General features: G+C 40.2%; 3 protein-coding genes and 11 non-coding genes across 14 annotated transcripts; all 14 read left to right on the top strand.

Moving 5' to 3' along the window:
- Nucleotides 1-3,597: 3,597 nt before the first annotated feature.
- On the top strand, nucleotides 3,598-7,757 carry LOC134642956 (small ribosomal subunit protein eS12-like). Its single transcript, XM_063495072.1, has 6 exons — nucleotides 3,598-3,620; nucleotides 3,745-3,791; nucleotides 5,235-5,351; nucleotides 5,488-5,590; nucleotides 7,402-7,518; nucleotides 7,655-7,757. The coding sequence occupies exons 2-5, from the start codon at nucleotides 3,778-3,780 to the stop codon at nucleotides 7,444-7,446; spliced, it is 279 nt and encodes a 92-aa protein (XP_063351142.1). The 5' UTR covers nucleotides 3,598-3,620; nucleotides 3,745-3,777; the 3' UTR covers nucleotides 7,447-7,518; nucleotides 7,655-7,757.
- On the top strand, nucleotides 5,075-5,151 carry LOC134643927 (small nucleolar RNA SNORD101). Its single transcript, XR_010096437.1, has one exon. It is a non-coding gene; the product is annotated as a small nucleolar RNA SNORD101 (small nucleolar RNA).
- LOC134643937 (small nucleolar RNA SNORD100) lies at nucleotides 6,754-6,837 on the top strand. Its single transcript, XR_010096446.1, has one exon. It is a non-coding gene; the product is annotated as a small nucleolar RNA SNORD100 (small nucleolar RNA).
- LOC134643924 (small nucleolar RNA SNORD101) lies at nucleotides 7,242-7,318 on the top strand. The gene has a single exon (XR_010096434.1). It is a non-coding gene; the product is annotated as a small nucleolar RNA SNORD101 (small nucleolar RNA).
- On the top strand, nucleotides 7,661-12,089 carry LOC134642958 (small ribosomal subunit protein eS12-like). Its single transcript, XM_063495074.2, has 5 exons — nucleotides 7,661-7,757; nucleotides 9,540-9,656; nucleotides 9,793-9,895; nucleotides 11,734-11,850; nucleotides 11,987-12,089. Exons 1-4 carry the CDS (start codon nucleotides 7,693-7,695, stop codon nucleotides 11,776-11,778), a joined length of 330 nt encoding a protein of 109 aa, XP_063351144.1. The 5' UTR covers nucleotides 7,661-7,692; the 3' UTR covers nucleotides 11,779-11,850; nucleotides 11,987-12,089.
- Nucleotides 8,892-8,975, top strand: LOC134643936 (small nucleolar RNA SNORD100). The gene has a single exon (XR_010096445.1). It is a non-coding gene; the product is annotated as a small nucleolar RNA SNORD100 (small nucleolar RNA).
- Nucleotides 9,380-9,456, top strand: LOC134643926 (small nucleolar RNA SNORD101). The gene has a single exon (XR_010096436.1). It is a non-coding gene; the product is annotated as a small nucleolar RNA SNORD101 (small nucleolar RNA).
- On the top strand, nucleotides 11,085-11,168 carry LOC134643935 (small nucleolar RNA SNORD100). The gene has a single exon (XR_010096444.1). It is a non-coding gene; the product is annotated as a small nucleolar RNA SNORD100 (small nucleolar RNA).
- Nucleotides 11,573-11,649, top strand: LOC134643925 (small nucleolar RNA SNORD101). The gene has a single exon (XR_010096435.1). It is a non-coding gene; the product is annotated as a small nucleolar RNA SNORD101 (small nucleolar RNA).
- A 1,164-nt stretch (nucleotides 12,090-13,253) lies between the features above and the next one.
- Nucleotides 13,254-13,337, top strand: LOC134643934 (small nucleolar RNA SNORD100). The gene has a single exon (XR_010096443.1). It is a non-coding gene; the product is annotated as a small nucleolar RNA SNORD100 (small nucleolar RNA).
- A 404-nt stretch (nucleotides 13,338-13,741) lies between these two features.
- On the top strand, nucleotides 13,742-13,818 carry LOC134643923 (small nucleolar RNA SNORD101). The gene has a single exon (XR_010096433.1). It is a non-coding gene; the product is annotated as a small nucleolar RNA SNORD101 (small nucleolar RNA).
- Nucleotides 13,819-13,972: 154 nt separating this feature from the next.
- LOC134642957 (small ribosomal subunit protein eS12-like) lies at nucleotides 13,973-17,069 on the top strand. Its single transcript, XM_063495073.2, has 5 exons — nucleotides 13,973-14,018; nucleotides 14,155-14,257; nucleotides 16,071-16,187; nucleotides 16,324-16,426; nucleotides 16,635-17,069. Exons 1-5 carry the CDS (start codon nucleotides 13,973-13,975, stop codon nucleotides 16,695-16,697), a joined length of 432 nt encoding a protein of 143 aa, XP_063351143.2. The 3' UTR covers nucleotides 16,698-17,069.
- Nucleotides 15,423-15,506, top strand: LOC134643933 (small nucleolar RNA SNORD100). Its single transcript, XR_010096442.1, has one exon. It is a non-coding gene; the product is annotated as a small nucleolar RNA SNORD100 (small nucleolar RNA).
- On the top strand, nucleotides 15,911-15,987 carry LOC134643922 (small nucleolar RNA SNORD101). Its single transcript, XR_010096432.1, has one exon. It is a non-coding gene; the product is annotated as a small nucleolar RNA SNORD101 (small nucleolar RNA).
- Nucleotides 17,070-17,524: the final 455 nt, after the last annotated feature.

Genomic DNA, 17,524 nt, shown 5'->3' with positions numbered 1-17,524 from the left:
TGATTTGAGTTGCTTGGTTGGATATTGAGCATTATTTCACTGTGTACCAATCTTGTTGCTTGGTTAGTGCATCATTTTATGAGCTCACTGTCCAAATTGAGAATTTCTGATTTTTTTTTTAATTTTTATTTATTTTTTTTATTTGGAAAAAGCTCTTTGCCCTCTGGATAACATTTTTACTGCTTAGCCAGAAAATGTTGATGGTCAAGCAGCATGGATCCCAAATTTGTGAGTATGAACGAGTGAAACTTGAACCGTGCAATGTGGAGTTTTGAAATTCACACCATAGGAGCATCTACTAAAAGTTTAAATCCTGGTGACCTTAACTTGACCTCAAGTTGAGGTCACTTACTATGGTTTAGGCTCCATGGAGTAGCTGTCTGTGTTAGCTGGTTTGACTAAACCTAAAAAGCCAGTCAGATAATGAACATTGTTGAAGCTTTCAAAACATCTTTAAAAACTTATATAAATTGTTTTTCTATTGGTTTTAGTGTAACACTGAATGCCTCCCAATGTATTACATTGGACATTAGAGCTTTGAAATGTTAAAACACAAACATCACATGAAAGCACTTAAATGGAACATTATCCAAGAAAGAATATAAAGGAATAACCTTTACCTAATTGGAGAGAAATGAAATGGTTGAGATGAATACCATTACAGTAATTGGTTGTCTAGATTGTTCTATTTGCTATAGTACTAGTGCCAAAAAATGACATGAAAACCACCAAGTCTAATAACAGTGCTTATGTATTATTTTTTTTATTTTTTTTTTTTTACATGATGCATGTGAAATCATTTTGCATGAGAAGCCTTCCATTTACCTTGTGCAGGTTTGCATACGTTTCCTCAGGTTACAATCGAGTACATCAAAAAGCCAGACTATCACGAGTTTGTTGCATAATTTAATTCTTTTATCAAGTATGACTTGAAATATTTCAAGCCTTTTACTTTTGGTTTAAATATAATGGGTTATAACTCAAAGAAATCATACATCAAGCCTGATAATTAGAATATTTCCTAAGATCATTAATTTATAATACAGAAAATGCCCAGCTTCATTTAAATGGAACTCAATGGCGTCTCCTTTGCCTCAAATTACTGCATCAGTTTGTGGACCTGCTGAGTTGATAATCAAAGTCCAGTTTGCTTTGAAAGCAGCCTTCAGATTGTCTGTATTTTGGTGTCAGATTATTTTTCCATCTTCCCCTTGACTTTAGCAACTCTACAGAGAACACGTGTTCATGTTAGATTCAGTTGGGAAGCCATTAGGTTTGGTACTGCAAGCAGGAGCCAGGTTTTGGCATCTCTATAAAGATTGTAAGCAAATGGACGCATGAAGTGCTTTAAAATTTCCTGGTAGATGGTTGTATTGACTTTGGACTTGATGAAACATAATGAACCGACTACCATCAACACTAGTAGTTGACATGAAAATCCAAATCATCAGACTGAAAAAACTTGACTGGGTGCATCTCCACTCTTCCTCCAGACTCAGGGACCTTAATTTTCAAATGAAAATCCCAAATTTACTTTAATCTGAAAAGGTGACTTGAGACCACAGAGCAGCAGTCCACTTCTTTTACTCCTCAGCTCAGGTAAGATGCTCCTCGCATTTCTGGTTCAGCAGTGGTTTGACATGAGGAATTTGACATTTGTAGCCTCTTTCCATCTGGTGGCTCCTGCACTGACACCAGCCTCGGTCCACTCATTGTGATGCTCACCCAAGTTGTTGACAATGCCCTCAAGGCAGCTGGCATCCCCATTGCTTGTGCACCTTTTCCTACGACACCTTTCCTTTCCAGTCAGCTTTCCATGAATATGCGTTGATACAGCACTGTGAACAACCAGCCTTTCAACAGTGACTTTCTGTGGCTTACCCTTCTTATGGAAGGTGTTAATGATCATGACCCGGAGAACTGTCAAGTCAGCAGTCTTCCTTAAGGTTGTGGGTACTTGAGCAGACCAAAGGAAAGAGTGTTTATACTGCTTGAAATCAAGTATTCTGATGGTTTTTATGAACTATAAATAAACCATAATCAAATTAAAACAAAGGCCTAGAATTCTTCAATGTACATAAAATGGATATTGAATATGGGACAGTTGTTATTCTGAATTTAGGAAAAAAAATCAAAATATTCTATTGTTTGTCATCTCTCTCAGTACATCAGCAGAATAGGAAATGGTACCTGTGTGGTGTTTGCGTTTGTTTTTGGGTTTTCATGTTTTTTTTTAAGCAAAAACCATGAAAATAACCTTAAGAGGAGTTATGTATGCAGTATAAGGTTCAAAGGCAATCTGTTCAGGTAGAGCACAATAGGGATGTTAAACTCTAGCTTTAGGCTCAGTGTGCTCACTAACAGATTGCTCTCCCTTCTTATTATAGCCCTGTCATTTTGTGACTTTAGTTTCAGAGTATCACAGGTTGTGTTAAGGATCTTGTTTCTTTTATGAAAGAAGATGCATAGGTCATGTGGATAAGTTTTCTCCTTTGTATCTACATACATAGACATTTCTGAATAAAGAAAAGACATTCAAACACATTAAGGCACAACACATCATGACACACATCTTCAAGCCCCACCCACCAGAAAGAAAACAAAATACAAAAACCAGAAGGAAAAAACAAAAGAGCATCAAAATTTCCAATTATTTGACCAAAAAGAAAAAGAATGCTGACACCAAGACACAGACCTTAAACATAACACAGAGAGTACACGGAGAGAGGTAGAGAGAACATGACGGAAAGAGGAAAAAACAGAACACGAGGAGTATGAACAAAGCACACAGAGGGAGACAAGGGGGATAAAGACACGAGGGGAAATCTAGTAAATTAACCTGAACAACTTAGGACCCATAGAATAACAAATGAACTTAAAATGACACAGGAACACAGAAAAACTAAGAACGCTGGGTCAAATGACCCAGGATCCTGACAATTTTGCTATCTTGTTTACTTTTTCCCCATCTGAAATCCGTAATGACTACATCCCGTACAGAACAGGTGTAAAAAGTATTTTGATTTGTTGTAGTAAAATGAAGAATGGAAACTCACTAACACATTTCTAAACTAATCATTTATGTGAAATGAAAATTGGTGTGAATTTGAGAGAAAAAGATTCAAAAGACATCCAGACAATTCTTTTTGACTTTAAGGCTGAAATGATAAAATCAGGGTGTCTACAAACCAAAGAAGCTTAAACTTCTTTGGTTTGCTTGTTTTCCTCTAAATATTTAAAGGAAGAAAATTCCAGTAAGATCAAAATCCACGGTTTCTGAGTCAGTGTTTACACTGTGAAAATGTCCAATGGGAAATGTTGAATGACATTAAGAAGTACCCCATATGACGAGTTTATCTAACGGCATGAATAAATATGTATCTGTCCTTGAGATGTATTTGTCTGAATTGTGTCTGTGGGTCATAAAACGTTTTTTTTTCGCCTGTATTGGCAGACATGAATAATATCTAGGAGGCAAGTTGTAGTTTCAGCTGTTAACTAAAGCTACAACAGGCAGCTCATCTGGCGCCACAGTGAGGCGCAGATTGGGGCCTGCTGGTGTTAAATTCGCGTCGCGGGCTTATGACGTCCTCTTTACTCGCTGCTCATCTGCAGGAAAGGTGCGTTCCCTCAACTCCTGACACAATCGTCTGGATTAATCAAACATCTTAAGTTGTACATTCATAAGAGTTGGCCCTTTACAATGGATAATAACTTTTATATCACATTTCTTCTTTATTGCAGAACTTTTAGTTCACCATCCATCGCAAATCTACAATGGCCGAGGAAGGGTGAGCAAGACGTTTGTGTCTATGATGACTTGATAATAAAAGTTACTTAAACGAGCCGTAGTTAAACTACAGCTGAAATTTGTTTAGGAGAAGATAGTGACCTTGTAAACATCAAGCTTTTTGGTAACAGTGTGCTTTATAGCGTAAAAGGGAATATTTCACATGAGACAAGTGGCTAGCTGACTATGGATGACTTTGTCATGTGTTTAACATATTATAGCCCAACAAGTTACTTTATAGCAGTTTAAATAGGAGCAATCAGTTTTTGGCAAATACCGGAAATCAGTTTATGGCAGACAATCACTTTTTGGCACAACACCGGCACGCATGTAGCAATTTGCTATAAAATTGAATTGAATAGCCCTTTATTGTCATTGTACATGTACAACGCAATTGTGGGTGCTCCACACCAACTGTGCAGGAAAAAAATATAAATGGTCACCAGCCAGATAAATGGCAAACAGGAGAAATGTATACAGTCACAAGAAATATGTGCAAATCAAGAGAAATGTGTACAAAACGAGAGAAAGGCACACAATAGAAAGCTCATAAATGAGACATGTCCATAGTCTGGTCCAGGGGTCTAATGTTTAACAGGTTTATACAATCACACAATAGTAAATCTAGTTTAAAATTAACCTGAGATACTGATATGCGGCAGCTCCACTGACGTTTACAATTCCTCTTCCCTTTAATGATCACTAGTGTAATCACCTTGATCTTTGTTATATTGCTCTTCAAGGGGTTTAGAAGTAGTAGTCGTGCCTTTAGTGCAGCTATGTATGAAAAATATATGTGGAGTATTAAACAGGCATGTTTTTGAGTAACCTGAAGTCTTCTCACTGATCTGAAGTATTTAAGGGCTTTGACATTCTAGCAGTAACTTATTTGAAACCTAGTGACAGCATTGTGTAGAACACTGACTCAGTTGGCCTTTCCCCAGCTCAGATTTAATTGATTGAGAAGCCAAACATGTACACCTTGATAGGCTATATCATGTCGTTTAAGGCTTTAAGCACATGCCTCGTTATACAGAAATCTGTAATGCACATGGAGCCAGTGCAAGACTGCCAACGCCAGTCAGCAGTCTGGCTGCAACATTTACAATTAATTTTAACTTGGCAAGAGAGGAGTTCCAAACCGTTGTATACGACGCGTTTATATTAGTCCAGTTTAGATGCAGGAAGGCTTGATAAACCTGTTATAGATGGAAGTTTTAAGTTTTTAGTCTGGATATTATTCTGAAATTTCATTATTTTGTTTTTTTCCAGCTGAGCTTTTGTGCATGACTGATGATCCCATCTTTTGTCAGATACCCCTTCACTCTACAATGAGTGAGACGCTCGCCGCTCTGACATGCCAAAAGCTCAGTTGAAGAGACCCCAATTTCTTGTGCTCATCTTCCTCAAAATTTTAAGATTGTTTTCATCTTACTTCCAACAGCAGTCCTGCCGGAGGTGTGATGGATGTCAACACCGCTCTCCCTGAAGTGCTCAAGACCGCACTCATCCACGATGGCCTGGCCCGAGGTATCCGTGAGGCTGCCAAGGCTCTGGACAAGTAAGTCTTAAACCTTTGAGAGAGCTTTAACTTTTCACGTGTATCTGAGCCATCCTATCAGTTTAAAGTGTGAATGGTATAATGTAGTAGCCTTTAATGTGAGTTAATTTTATTTTTTTCCCCTGTTCTTTCATAGACGTCAAGCCCATCTCTGCGTGCTTGCTGCCAACTGCGATGAGCCCATGTATGTCATGCTGGTGGAGGCCCTCTGTGCCGAGCATCAGATCAATCTCATCAAGGTACTGAATTTGCTTGGGTTTGGTTTGATGTTCATGGACAGTTGGACTGCTTTCTTTTATTATTATTATTATTATTATTTTTAACCAGTTGCATAAAGAGAATGTAGCACTGCTGTATCTAGGGATGGGTATTGATAAGATTTTCATGATTCCGATTCCATTTTCGATTCTATTTAACGATTCGATTCTTTATCGATTCTCTTATCGATTCCTTTTTTTAAAAAAAAGGAGAACACTAAGGTCGATTAGCTTAGAACTTTGTTTTATATCTTCTCTTTGAACAAGATAGAAATTTAGGAGTAACATGGCCTTACAAACCCAACAGTGAGATCTTAAGAGATCCACAGCCTATGGCTCTTCAATGGGGTGTCACAGTGTGCCCAGGGGAAAAAAATTGTAAATGTAAAACAATAAAATAAATATTCTTCTGTAGCAATAACAAAGTATAACATAAATTATTCTGTAGCAATTACACAAGAATATCCAGTAATGTCCCTGCCTACAATTAAACACATTCACTTACCGAAAATCGGGGGCATCTGCTGTGGCAAATGGGTGCAAGCCTTTTACCACAAACTTAGTCACTGCTCGGTGACATTCATCTATCCTGGCCTGAAAGGAGACGCTACCGGTAGACTGCAGCGACAACTGCCAGCGAGCGCCAGACATGGTCACCTAAATGCACAGTAATGGCAGGTTTTGTAATAAAGCAGATCGCGCTCACATAATATGCACTGTTAGTTGATTATTTACCTGCCGCATTAACGGGAGAGGACGCGCAAACGTTACCGCTGCTGCTGGGTTGAGATTCACGAGTCCGGAGCGGAATTAAAAACACGACATTCATTTAAGGTTATCGCGTGTTTTGTGAGCAAATGCTTTTGCATATTCGTAGTGTTTCCTCCCTTAAATGAAATATCTACTTTGCAAGTATTGCAAGTTGCCCTGTTGTCATCTGTTCTCGTAAAGTATAACCAAACTTTTTAGCGTTTGGGCCGCCATGTTTCCTGCCAGGTAAATGACGCTCCGCAACGTGGTGATGTCATTCGGGGCGACTGGAATCGATAAGGGAATCGTTTGCAAAAATGGCAAACAATTCCAAGGAATTGAAACCGTGGGAACCGGTTCTCAACAAGAACCGGTTTTCGATACCCATCCCTAGCTGTATCGCTGATGATAATTTGGCTCCCTCTACTGAACACTGTGAGGAGATTGCCAATTGTTACCCAATTTCTGTCTGAAATACAGTTGAGCCTGTACTATAATGTGACAGCGTTGTGTAGAACACTGACTCAGTTGGCCTTTCTTCAGCTCAGATTTAATTGATTGAGAAGCTAAACATGTACACCTTGATGGGCTATATCATGTCGTGTAAGGCTTTAAGCACATGCCTCGTTTTACAGAAATCTGTAATGCACATGGAGCCAGTGCAAGACTGCCAACGCCAGTCAGCAGTCTGGCTGCAACATTTACAATTAATTTTAACTTGGCAAGAGAGGAGTTCCAAACCGTTGTATACGACGCGTTTATATTAGTCCAGTTTAGATGCAGGAAGGCTTGATAAACCTGTTATAGATGGAAGTTTTAAGTTTTTAGTCTGGATATTATTCTGAAATTTCATTATTTTGTTTTTTTCCAGCTGAGCTTTTGTGCATGACTGATGACCCCATCTTTTGTCAGATACCCCTTCACTCTACAATGAGTGAGACGCTCGCCGCTCTGACATGCCAAAAGCTCAGTTGAAGAGACCCCAATTTCTTGTGCTCATCTTCCTCAAAATTTTAAGATTGTTTTCATCTTACTTCCAACAGCAGTCCTGCCGGAGGTGTGATGGATGTCAACACCGCTCTCCCTGAAGTGCTCAAGACCGCACTCATCCACGATGGCCTGGCCCGAGGTATCCATGAGGCTGCCAAGGCTCTGGACAAGTAAGTCTTAAACCTTTGAGAGAGCTTTAACTTCTCACGTGTATCTGAGCCATCCTATCAGTTTAAAGTGTGAATGGTATAATGTAGTAGCCTTTAATGTGAGTTAATGTTTTTTTTTCCCCCTGTTCTTTCATAGACGTCAAGCCCATCTCTGCGTGCTTGCTGCCAACTGCGATGAGCCCATGTACGTCATGCTGGTGGAGGCCCTCTGTGCCGAGCATCAGATCAATCTCATCAAGGTACTGAATTTGCTTGGGTTTGGTTTGATGTTCATGGACAGTTGGACTGCTTTCTTTTATTATTATTATTATTATTATTTTTAACCAGTTGCATAAAGAGAATGTAGCACTGCTGTATCTAGGGATGGGTATTGATAAGATTTTCATGATTCCGATTCCATTTTCGATTCTATTTAACGATTCGATTCTTTATCGATTCTCTTATCGATTCCTTTTTTTAAAAAAAAAGGAGAACACTAAGGTCGATTAGCTTAGAACTTTGTTTTATATCTTCTCTTTGAACAAGATAGAAATTTAGGAGTAACATGGCCTTACAAACCCAACAGTGAGATCTTAAGAGATCCACAGCCTATGGCTCTTCAATGGGGTGTCACAGTGTGCCCAGGGGAAAAAAATTGTAAATGTAAAACAATAAAATAAATATTCTTCTGTAGCAATAACAAAGTATAACATAAATTATTCTGTAGCAATTACACAAGAATATCCAGTAATGTCCCTGCCTACAATTAAACACATTCACTTACCGAAAATCGGGGGCATCTGCTGTGGCAAATGGGTGCAAGCCTTTTACCACAAACTTAGTCACTGCTCGGTGACATTCATCTATCCTGGCCTGAAAGGAGACGCTACCGGTAGACTGCAGCGACAACTGCCAGCGAGCGCCAGACATGGTCACCTAAATGCACAGTAATGGCAGGTTTTGTAATAAAGCAGATCGCGCTCACATAATATGCACTGTTAGTTGATTATTTACCTGCCGCATTAACGGGAGAGGACGTGCAAACGTTACCGCTGCTGCTGGGTTGAGATTCACGAGTCCGGAGCGGAATTAAAAACACGACATTCATTTAAGGTTATCGCGTGTTTTGTGAGCAAATGCTTTTGCATATTCGTAGTGTTTCCTCCCTTAAATGAAATATCTACTTTGCAAGTATTGCAAGTTGCCCTGTTGTCATCTGTTCTCGTAAAGTATAACCAAACTTTTTAGCGTTTGGGCCGCCATGTTTCCTGCCAGGTAAATGACGCTCCGCAACGTGGTGATGTCATTCGGGGCGACTGGAATCGATAAGGGAATCGTTTGCAAAAATGGCAAACAATTCCAAGGAATTGAAACCGTGGGAACCCATCCCTAGCTGTATCGCTGATGATAATTTGGCTCCCTCTACTGAACACTGTGAGGAGATTGCCAATTGTTACCCAATTTCTGTCTGAAATACAGTTGAGCCTGTACTATAATGTGACAGCGTTGTGTAGAACACTGACTCAGTTGGCCTTTCTTCAGCTCAGATTTAATTGATTGAGAAGCTAAACATGTACACCTTGATGGGCTATATCATGTCGTTTAAGGCTTTAAGCACATGCCTCGTTTTACAGAAATCTGTAATGCACATGGAGCCAGTGCAAGACTGCCAACCCCAGTCAGCAGTCTGGCTGCAACATTTACAATTAATTTTAACTTGGCAAGAGAGGAGTTCCAAACCGTTGTATACGACGCGTTTATATTAGTCCAGTTTAGATGCAGGAAGGCTTGATAAACCTGTTATAGATGGAAGTTTTAAGTTTTTAGTCTGGATATTATTCTGAAATTTCATTATTTTGTTTTTTTCCAGCTGAGCTTTTGTGCATGACTGATGATCCCATCTTTTGTCAGATACCCCTTCACTCTACAATGAGTGAGACGCTCGCCGCTCTGACATGCCAAAAGCTCAGTTGAAGAGACCCCAATTTCTTGTGCTCATCTTCCTCAAAATTTTAAGATAGTTTTCATCTTACTTCCAACAGCAGTCCTGCCGGAGGTGTGATGGATGTCAACACCGCTCTCCCTGAAGTGCTCAAGACCGCACTCATCCACGATGGCCTGGCCCGAGGTATCCGTGAGGCTGCCAAGGCTCTGGACAAGTAAGTCTTAAACCTTTGAGAGAGCTTTAACTTCTCACGTGTATCTGAGCCATCCTATCAGTTTAAAGTGTGAATGGTATAATGTAGTAGCCTTTAATGTGAGTTAATGTTTTTTTTTCCCCCTGTTCTTTCATAGACGTCAAGCCCATCTCTGCGTGCTTGCTGCCAACTGCGATGAGCCCATGTACGTCATGCTGGTGGAGGCCCTCTGTGCCGAGCATCAGATCAATCTCATCAAGGTACTGAATTTGCTTGGGTTTGGTTTGATGTTCATGGACAGTTGGACTGCTTTCTTTTATTATTATTATTATTATTATTATTTTTAACCAGTTGCATAAAGAGAATGTAGCACTGCTGTATCTAGGGATGGGTATTGATAAGATTTTCATGATTCCGATTCCATTTTCGATTCTATTTAACGATTCGATTCTTTATCGATTCTCTTATCGATTCCTTTTTTAAAAAAAAAGGAGAACACTAAGGTCGATTAGCTTAGAACTTTGTTTTATATCTTCTCTTTGAACAAGATAGAAATTTAGGAGTAACATGGCCTTACAAACCCAACAGTGAGATCTTAAGAGATCCACAGCCTATGGCTCTTCAATGGGGTGTCACAGTGTGCCCAGGGGAAAAAAATTGTAAATGTAAAACAATAAAATAAATATTCTTCTGTAGCAATAACAAAGTATAACATAAATTATTCTGTAGCAATTACACAAGAATATCCAGTAATGTCCCTGCCTACAATTAAACACATTCACTTACCGAAAATCGGGGGCATCTGCTGTGGCAAATGGGTGCAAGCCTTTTACCACAAACTTAGTCACTGCTCGGTGACATTCATCTATCCTGGCCTGAAAGGAGACGCTACCGGTAGACTGCAGCGACAACTGCCAGCGAGCGCCAGACAGACTCTGTCTGTCTCTCTCATCATGGTCACCTAAATGCACAGTAATGGCAGGTTTTGTAATAAAGCAGATCGCGCTCACATAATATGCACTGTTAGTTGATTATTTACCTGCCGCATTAACGGGAGAGGACGTGCAAACGTTACCGCTGCTGCTGGGTTGAGATTCACGAGTCCGGAGCGGAATTAAAAACACGACATTCATTTAAGGTTATCGCGTGTTTTGTGAGCAAATGCTTTTGCATATTCGTAGTGTTTCCTCCCTTAAATGAAATATCTACTTTGCAAGTATTGCAAGTTGCCCTGTTGTCATCTGTTCTCGTAAAGTATAACCAAACTTTTTAGCGTTTGGGCCGCCATGTTTCCTGCCAGGTAAATGACGCTCCGCAACGTGGTGATGTCATTCGGGGCGACTGGAATCGATAAGGGAATCGTTTGCAAAAATGGCAAACAATTCCAAGGAATTGAAACCGTGGGAACCGGTTCTCAACAAGAACCGGTTTTCGATACCCATCCCTAGCTGTATCGCTGATGATAATTTGGCTCCCTCTACTGAACACTGTGAGGAGATTGCCAATTGTTACCCAATTTCTGTCTGAAATACAGTTGAGCCTGTACTATAATGTGACAGCGTTGTGTAGAACACTGACTCAGTTGGCCTTTCTTCAGCTCAGATTTAATTGATTGAGAAGCTAAACATGTACACCTTGATGGGCTATATCATGTCGTTTAAGGCTTTAAGCACATGCCTCGTTTTACAGAAATCTGTAATGCACATGGAGCCAGTGCAAGACTGCCAACGCCAGTCAGCAGTCTGGCTGCAACATTTACAATTAATTTTAACTTGGCAAGAGAGGAGTTCCAAACCGTTGTATACGACGCGTTTATATTAGTCCAGTTTAGATGCAGGAAGGCTTGATAAACCTGTTATAGATGGAAGTTTTAAGGTTTTAGTCTGGATATTATTCTGAAATTTCATTATTTTGTTTTTTTCCAGCTGAGCTTTTGTGCATGACTGATGATCCCATCTTTTGTCAGATACCCCTTCACTCTACAATGAGTGAGACGCTCGCCGCTCTGACATGCCAAAAGCTCAGTTGAAGAGACCCCAATTTCTTGTGCTCATCTTCCTCAAAAATTTTAAGATTGTTTTCATCTTACTTCCAACAGCAGTCCTGCCGGAGGTGTGATGGATGTCAACACCGCTCTCCCTGAAGTGCTCAAGACCGCACTCATCCACGATGGCCTGGCCCGAGGTATCCGTGAGGCTGCCAAGGCTCTGGACAAGTAAGTCTTAAACCTTTGAGAGAGCTTTAACTTCTCACGTGTATCTGAGCCATCCTATCAGTTTAAAGTGTGAATGGTACAATGTAGTAGCCTTTAATGTGAGTTAATGTTTTTTTTTCCCCCTGTTCTTTCATAGACGTCAAGCCCATCTCTGCGTGCTTGCTGCCAACTGCGATGAGCCCATGTACGTCATGCTGGTGGAGGCCCTCTGTGCCGAGCATCAGATCAATCTCATCAAGGTACTGAATTTGCTTGGGTTTGGTTTGATGTTCATGGACAGTTGGACTGCTTTCTTTTATTATTATTATTATTATTATTTTTAACCAGTTGCATAAAGAGAATGTAGCACTGCTGTATCTAGGGATGGGTATTGATAAGATTTTCATGATTCCGATTCCATTTTCGATTCTATTTAACGATTCGATTCTTTATCGATTCTCTTATCGATTCCTTTTTTAAAAAAAAAAGGAGAACACTAAGGTCGATTAGCTTAGAACTTTGTTTTATATCTTCTCTTTGAACAAGATAGAAATTTAGGAGTAACATGGCCTTACAAACCCAACAGTGAGATCTTAAGAGATCCACAGCCTATGGCTCTTCAATGGGGTGTCACAGTGTGCCCAGGGGAAAAAAATTGTAAATGTAAAACAATAAAATAAATATTCTTCTGTAGCAATAACAAAGTATAACATAAATTATTCTGTAGCAATTACACAAGAATATCCAGTAATGTCCCTGCCTACAATTAAACACATTCACTTACCGAAAATCGGGGGCATCTGCTGTGGCAAATGGGTGCAAGCCTTTTACCACAAACTTAGTCACTGCTCGGTGACATTCATCTATCCTGGCCTGAAAGGAGACGCTACCGGTAGACTGCAGCGACAACTGCCAGCGAGCGCCAGACATGGTCACCTAAATGCACAGTAATGGCAGGTTTTGTAATAAAGCAGATCGCGCTCACATAATATGCACTGTTAGTTGATTATTTACCTGCCGCATTAACGGGAGAGGACGCGCAAACGTTACCGCTGCTGCTGGGTTGAGATTCACGAGTCCGGAGCGGAATTAAAAACACGACATTCATTTAAGGTTATCGCGTGTTTTGTGAGCAAATGCTTTTGCATATTCGTAGTGTTTCCTCCCTTAAATGAAATATCTACTTTGCAAGTATTGCAAGTTGCCCTGTTGTCATCTGTTCTCGTAAAGTATAACCAAACTTTTTAGCGTTTGGGCCACCATGTTTCCTGCCAGGTAAATGACGCTCCGCAACGTGGTGATGTCATTCGGGGCGACTGGAATCGATAAGGGAATCGTTTGCAAAAATGGCAAACAATTCCAAGGAATTGAAACCGTGGGAACCGGTTCTCAACAAGAACCGGTTTTCGATACCCATCCCTAGCTGTATCGCTGATGATAATTTGGCTCCCTCTACTGAACACTGTGAGGAGATTGCCAATTGTTACCCAATTTCTGTCTGAAATACAGTTGAGCCTGTACTATAATGTGACAGCGTTGTGTAGAACACTGACTCAGTTGGCCTTTCTTCAGCTCAGATTTAATTGATTGAGAAGCTAAACATGTACACCTTGATGGGCTATATCATGTCGTTTAAGGCTTTAAGCACATGCCTCGTTTTACAGAAATCTGTAATGCACATGGAGCCAGTGCAAGACTGCCAACGCCAGTCAGCAGTCTGGCTGCAACATTTACAATTAATTTTAACTTGGCAAGAGAGGAGTTCCAAACCGTTGTATACGACGCGTTTATATTAGTCCAGTTTAGATGCAGGAAGGCTTGATAAACCTGTTATAGATGGAAGTTTTAAGTTTTTAGTCTGGATATTATTCTGAAATTTCATTATTTTGTTTTTTTCCAGCTGAGCTTTTGTGCATGACTGATGACCCCATCTTTTGTCAGATACCCCTTCACTCTACAATGAGTGAGACGCTCGCCGCTCTGACATGCCAAAAGCTCAGTTGAAGAGACCCCAATTTCTTGTGCTCATCTTCCTCAAAATTTTAAGATAGTTTTCATCTTACTTCCAACAGCAGTCCTGCCGGAGGTGTGATGGATGTCAACACCGCTCTCCCTGAAGTGCTCAAGACCGCACTCATCCACGATGGCCTGGCCCGAGGTATCCGTGAGGCTGCCAAGGCTCTGGACAAGTAAGTCTTAAACCTTTGAGAGAGCTTTAACTTCTCACGTGTATCTGAGCCATCCTATCAGTTTAAAGTGTGAATGGTATAATGTAGTAGCCTTTAATGTGAGTTAATGTTTTTTTTTCCCCCTGTTCTTTCATAGACGTCAAGCCCATCTCTGCGTGCTTGCTGCCAACTGCGATGAGCCCATGTACGTCATGCTGGTGGAGGCCCTCTGTGCCGAGCATCAGATCAATCTCATCAAGGTACTGAATTTGCTTGGGTTTGGTTTGATGTTCATGGACAGTTGGACTGCTTTCTTTTATTATTATTATTATTATTATTATTTTTAACCAGTTGCATAAAGAGAATGTAGCACTGCTGTATCTAGGGATGGGTATTGATAAGATTTTCATGATTCCGATTCCATTTTCGATTCTATTTAACGATTCGATTCTTTATCGATTCTCTTATCGATTCCTTTTTTTAAAAAAAAAGGAGAACACTAAGGTCGATTAGCTTAGAACTTTGTTTTATATCTTCTCTTTGAACAAGATAGAAATTTAGGAGTAACATGGCCTTACAAACCCAACAGTGAGATCTTAAGAGATCCACAGCCTATGGCTCTTCAATGGGGTGTCACAGTGTGCCCAGGGGAAAAAAATTGTAAATGTAAAACAATAAAATAAATATTCTTCTGTAGCAATAACAAAGTATAACATAAATTATTCTGTAGCAATTACACAAGAATATCCAGTAATGTCCCTGCCTACAATTAAACACATTCACTTACCGAAAATCGGGGGCATCTGCTGTGGCAAATGGGTGCAAGCCTTTTACCACAAACTTAGTCACTGCTCGGTGACATTCATCTATCCTGGCCTGAAAGGAGACGCTACCGGTAGACTGCAGCGACAACTGCCAGCGAGCGCCAGACAGACTCTGTCTGTCTCTCTCATCATGGTCACCTAAATGCAGCGCACAGTAATGGCAGGTTTTGTAATAAAGCAGATCGCGCTCACATAATATGCACTGTTAGTTGATTATTTACCTGCCGCATTAACGGGAGAGGACGCGCAAACGTTACCGCTGCTGCTGGGTTGAGATTCACGAGTCCGGAGCGGAATTAAAAACACGACATTCATTTAAGGTTATCGCGTGTTTTGTGAGCAAATGCTTTTGCATATTCGTAGTGTTTCCTCCCTTAAATGAAATATCTACTTTGCAAGTATTGCAAGTTGCCCTGTTGTCATCTGTTCTCGTAAAGTATAACCAAACTTTTTAGCGTTTGGGCCGCCATGTTTCCTGCCAGGTAAATGACGCTCCGCAACGTGGTGATGTCATTCGGGGCGACTGGAATCGATAAGGGAATCGTTTGCAAAAATGGCAAACAATTCCAAGGAATTGAAACCGTGGGAACCCATCCCTAGCTGTATCGCTGATGATAATTTGGCTCCCTCTACTGAACACTGTGAGGAGATTGCCAATTGTTACCCAATTTCTGTCTGAAATACAGTTGAGCCTGTACTATAATGTGACAGCGTTGTGTAGAACACTGACTCAGTTGGCCTTTCTTCAGCTCAGATTTAATTGATTGAGAAGCTAAACATGTACACCTTGATGGGCTATATCATGTCGTTTAAGGCTTTAAGCACATGCCTCGTTTTACAGAAATCTGTAATGCACATGGAGCCAGTGCAAGACTGCCAACGCCAGTCAGCAGTCTGGCTGCAACATTTACAATTAATTTTAACTTGGCAAGAGAGGAGTTCCAAACCGTTGTATACGACGCGTTTATATTAGTCCAGTTTAGATGCAGGAAGGCTTGATAAACCTGTTATAGATGGAAGTTTTAAGTTTTTAGTCTGGATATTATTCTGAAATTTCATTATTTTGTTTTTTTCCAGCTGAGCTTTTGTGCATGACTGATGACCCCATCTTTTGTCAGATACCCCTTCACTCTACAATGAGTGAGACGCTCGCCGCTCTGACATGCCAAAAGCTCAGTTGAAGAGACCCCAATTTCTTGTGCTCATCTTCCTCAAAATTTTAAGATAGTTTTCATCTTACTTCCAACAGCAGTCCTGCCGGAGGTGTGATGGATGTCAACACCGCTCTCCCTGAAGTGCTCAAGACCGCACTCATCCACGATGGCCTGGCCCGAGGTATCTGTGAGGCTGCCAAGGCTCTGGACAAGTAAGTCTTAAACCTTTGAGAGAGCTTTAACTTCTCACGTGTATCTGAGCCATCCTATCAGTTTAAAGTGTGACTGGTATAATGTAGTAGCCTTTAATGTGAGTTAATTTTATTTTTTTCCCCTGTTCTTTCATAGACGTCAAGCCCATCTCTGCGTGCTTCCTGCCAACTACGATGAGCCCATGTACGTCATGCTGGTGGAGGCCGTCTGTGCCGAGCATCAGATCAATCTCATCAAGGTACTTTATTTAGGTAATTTATGACAAAGACTGAAACAAGTAATGTTTAAATATTGCTGGACACATGTTAATTGTAGCTATTTTATGTTTCCCTTGCGTAATAAACTTGCATTTATTTTCAAATGGCTGTATAATGTTTGTAGCCTTACATGTCTGTGATGTTAGGCTCAGTTGACCTTAATTTTATTTTTTTTTATCCCCCCTACAGGATTATGGCAAGGAGTCCCAGGCAAAGGATGTGATTGAGGAATACTCCAAGTCCAAGAAATGAAGTGTCAATAAAAAGATGAAATGAGGCTCTGGAGTGTGTTATTGATTTGAGTTGCTTGGTTGGATATTGAGCATTATTTCACTGTGTACCAATCGTGTAGCTTGGTTAGTGCATCATTTCATGAGCTCACTCTCCAAATTGAGAATTTCTGATTTTTTTTTTTTCCTTTGGAAAAAGCTCTTTGCCCTCTGGATAATATTTTTTACTGCTTAGTCAGAAAACGTTGATGGTCAAGCAGCATGGATCCAAAATTTGTGAGTATGAACGAGTGAAACTTGAACCGTGCAATGTGGAGTTTTGAAATTCACACCATAGGAGCATCTAGTAAAAGTTCAAATATATGTATATAAATGCCACTTGTTTTGCACATGTCCAACCACCAACCTCTGTATATTTTATTTTATATATTTTATTTTATTGTTTAATCTATTTAATTTGTAAAATATGTATACACACACACACGTAAAACCCCCCCCAACATATTTAGTATACACATCCAGTAATGCATACACTCTTATATTGTACATATATTTATTATTCTCAGATTTAGCCATTCTTATATTTTGCTTGTTTTACGTTATTGTATTTTTGCACAACTCTGTTGCATGTGAAGCTCGCACACAAGAATTTCACTCGCATGTACTGTACCAGTGTACCTGCACATGTGACGTGACAATAAAAGTGATTTGATTTGATTTGAAATCCTGGTGACCTTAACTTGACCTCAAGTTGAGGTCACTATGGTTTAGGCTCCATGGAGTAGCTGTCTGTGTTAGCTGGTTTGACTAAAAACTAAAATGCCAGTCAGATAATGAACATTGTTGAAG

Source organism: Pelmatolapia mariae, linkage group LG15, assembly GCF_036321145.2.
Source record: "Pelmatolapia mariae isolate MD_Pm_ZW linkage group LG15, Pm_UMD_F_2, whole genome shotgun sequence".
Lineage (NCBI taxonomy): Eukaryota > Metazoa > Chordata > Actinopteri > Cichliformes > Cichlidae > Pelmatolapia > Pelmatolapia mariae.
The sequence above is the reverse complement of the archived record's forward strand: the minus strand, read 5'-3'. Positions and strand labels throughout refer to the sequence as shown.

Excerpts from the sequence above, each read along its gene's own strand:
- LOC134642956 (XM_063495072.1), top strand. Across the intron at positions 5,352-5,487 it reads GCTGCCAAGGCTCTGGACAA|ACGTCAAGCCCATCTCTGCG; the intron begins GTAAGTCTTAAA and ends GTTCTTTCATAG. Across the intron at positions 5,591-7,401 it reads ATCAGATCAATCTCATCAAG|CAGTCCTGCCGGAGGTGTGA; the intron begins GTACTGAATTTG and ends TACTTCCAACAG.
- LOC134642958 (XM_063495074.2), top strand. The coding sequence starts at position 7,693 with ATGAGCCCATGTACGTCATGCTGGTGGAGGCCCTCTGTGCCGAGCATC. Across the intron at positions 7,758-9,539 it reads ATCAGATCAATCTCATCAAG|CAGTCCTGCCGGAGGTGTGA; the intron begins GTACTGAATTTG and ends TACTTCCAACAG. Across the intron at positions 9,896-11,733 it reads ATCAGATCAATCTCATCAAG|CAGTCCTGCCGGAGGTGTGA; the intron begins GTACTGAATTTG and ends TACTTCCAACAG.
- LOC134642957 (XM_063495073.2), top strand. The coding sequence starts at position 13,973 with ATGGCCTGGCCCGAGGTATCCGTGAGGCTGCCAAGGCTCTGGACAA. Across the intron at positions 14,019-14,154 it reads GCTGCCAAGGCTCTGGACAA|ACGTCAAGCCCATCTCTGCG; the intron begins GTAAGTCTTAAA and ends GTTCTTTCATAG. Across the intron at positions 16,188-16,323 it reads GCTGCCAAGGCTCTGGACAA|ACGTCAAGCCCATCTCTGCG; the intron begins GTAAGTCTTAAA and ends GTTCTTTCATAG.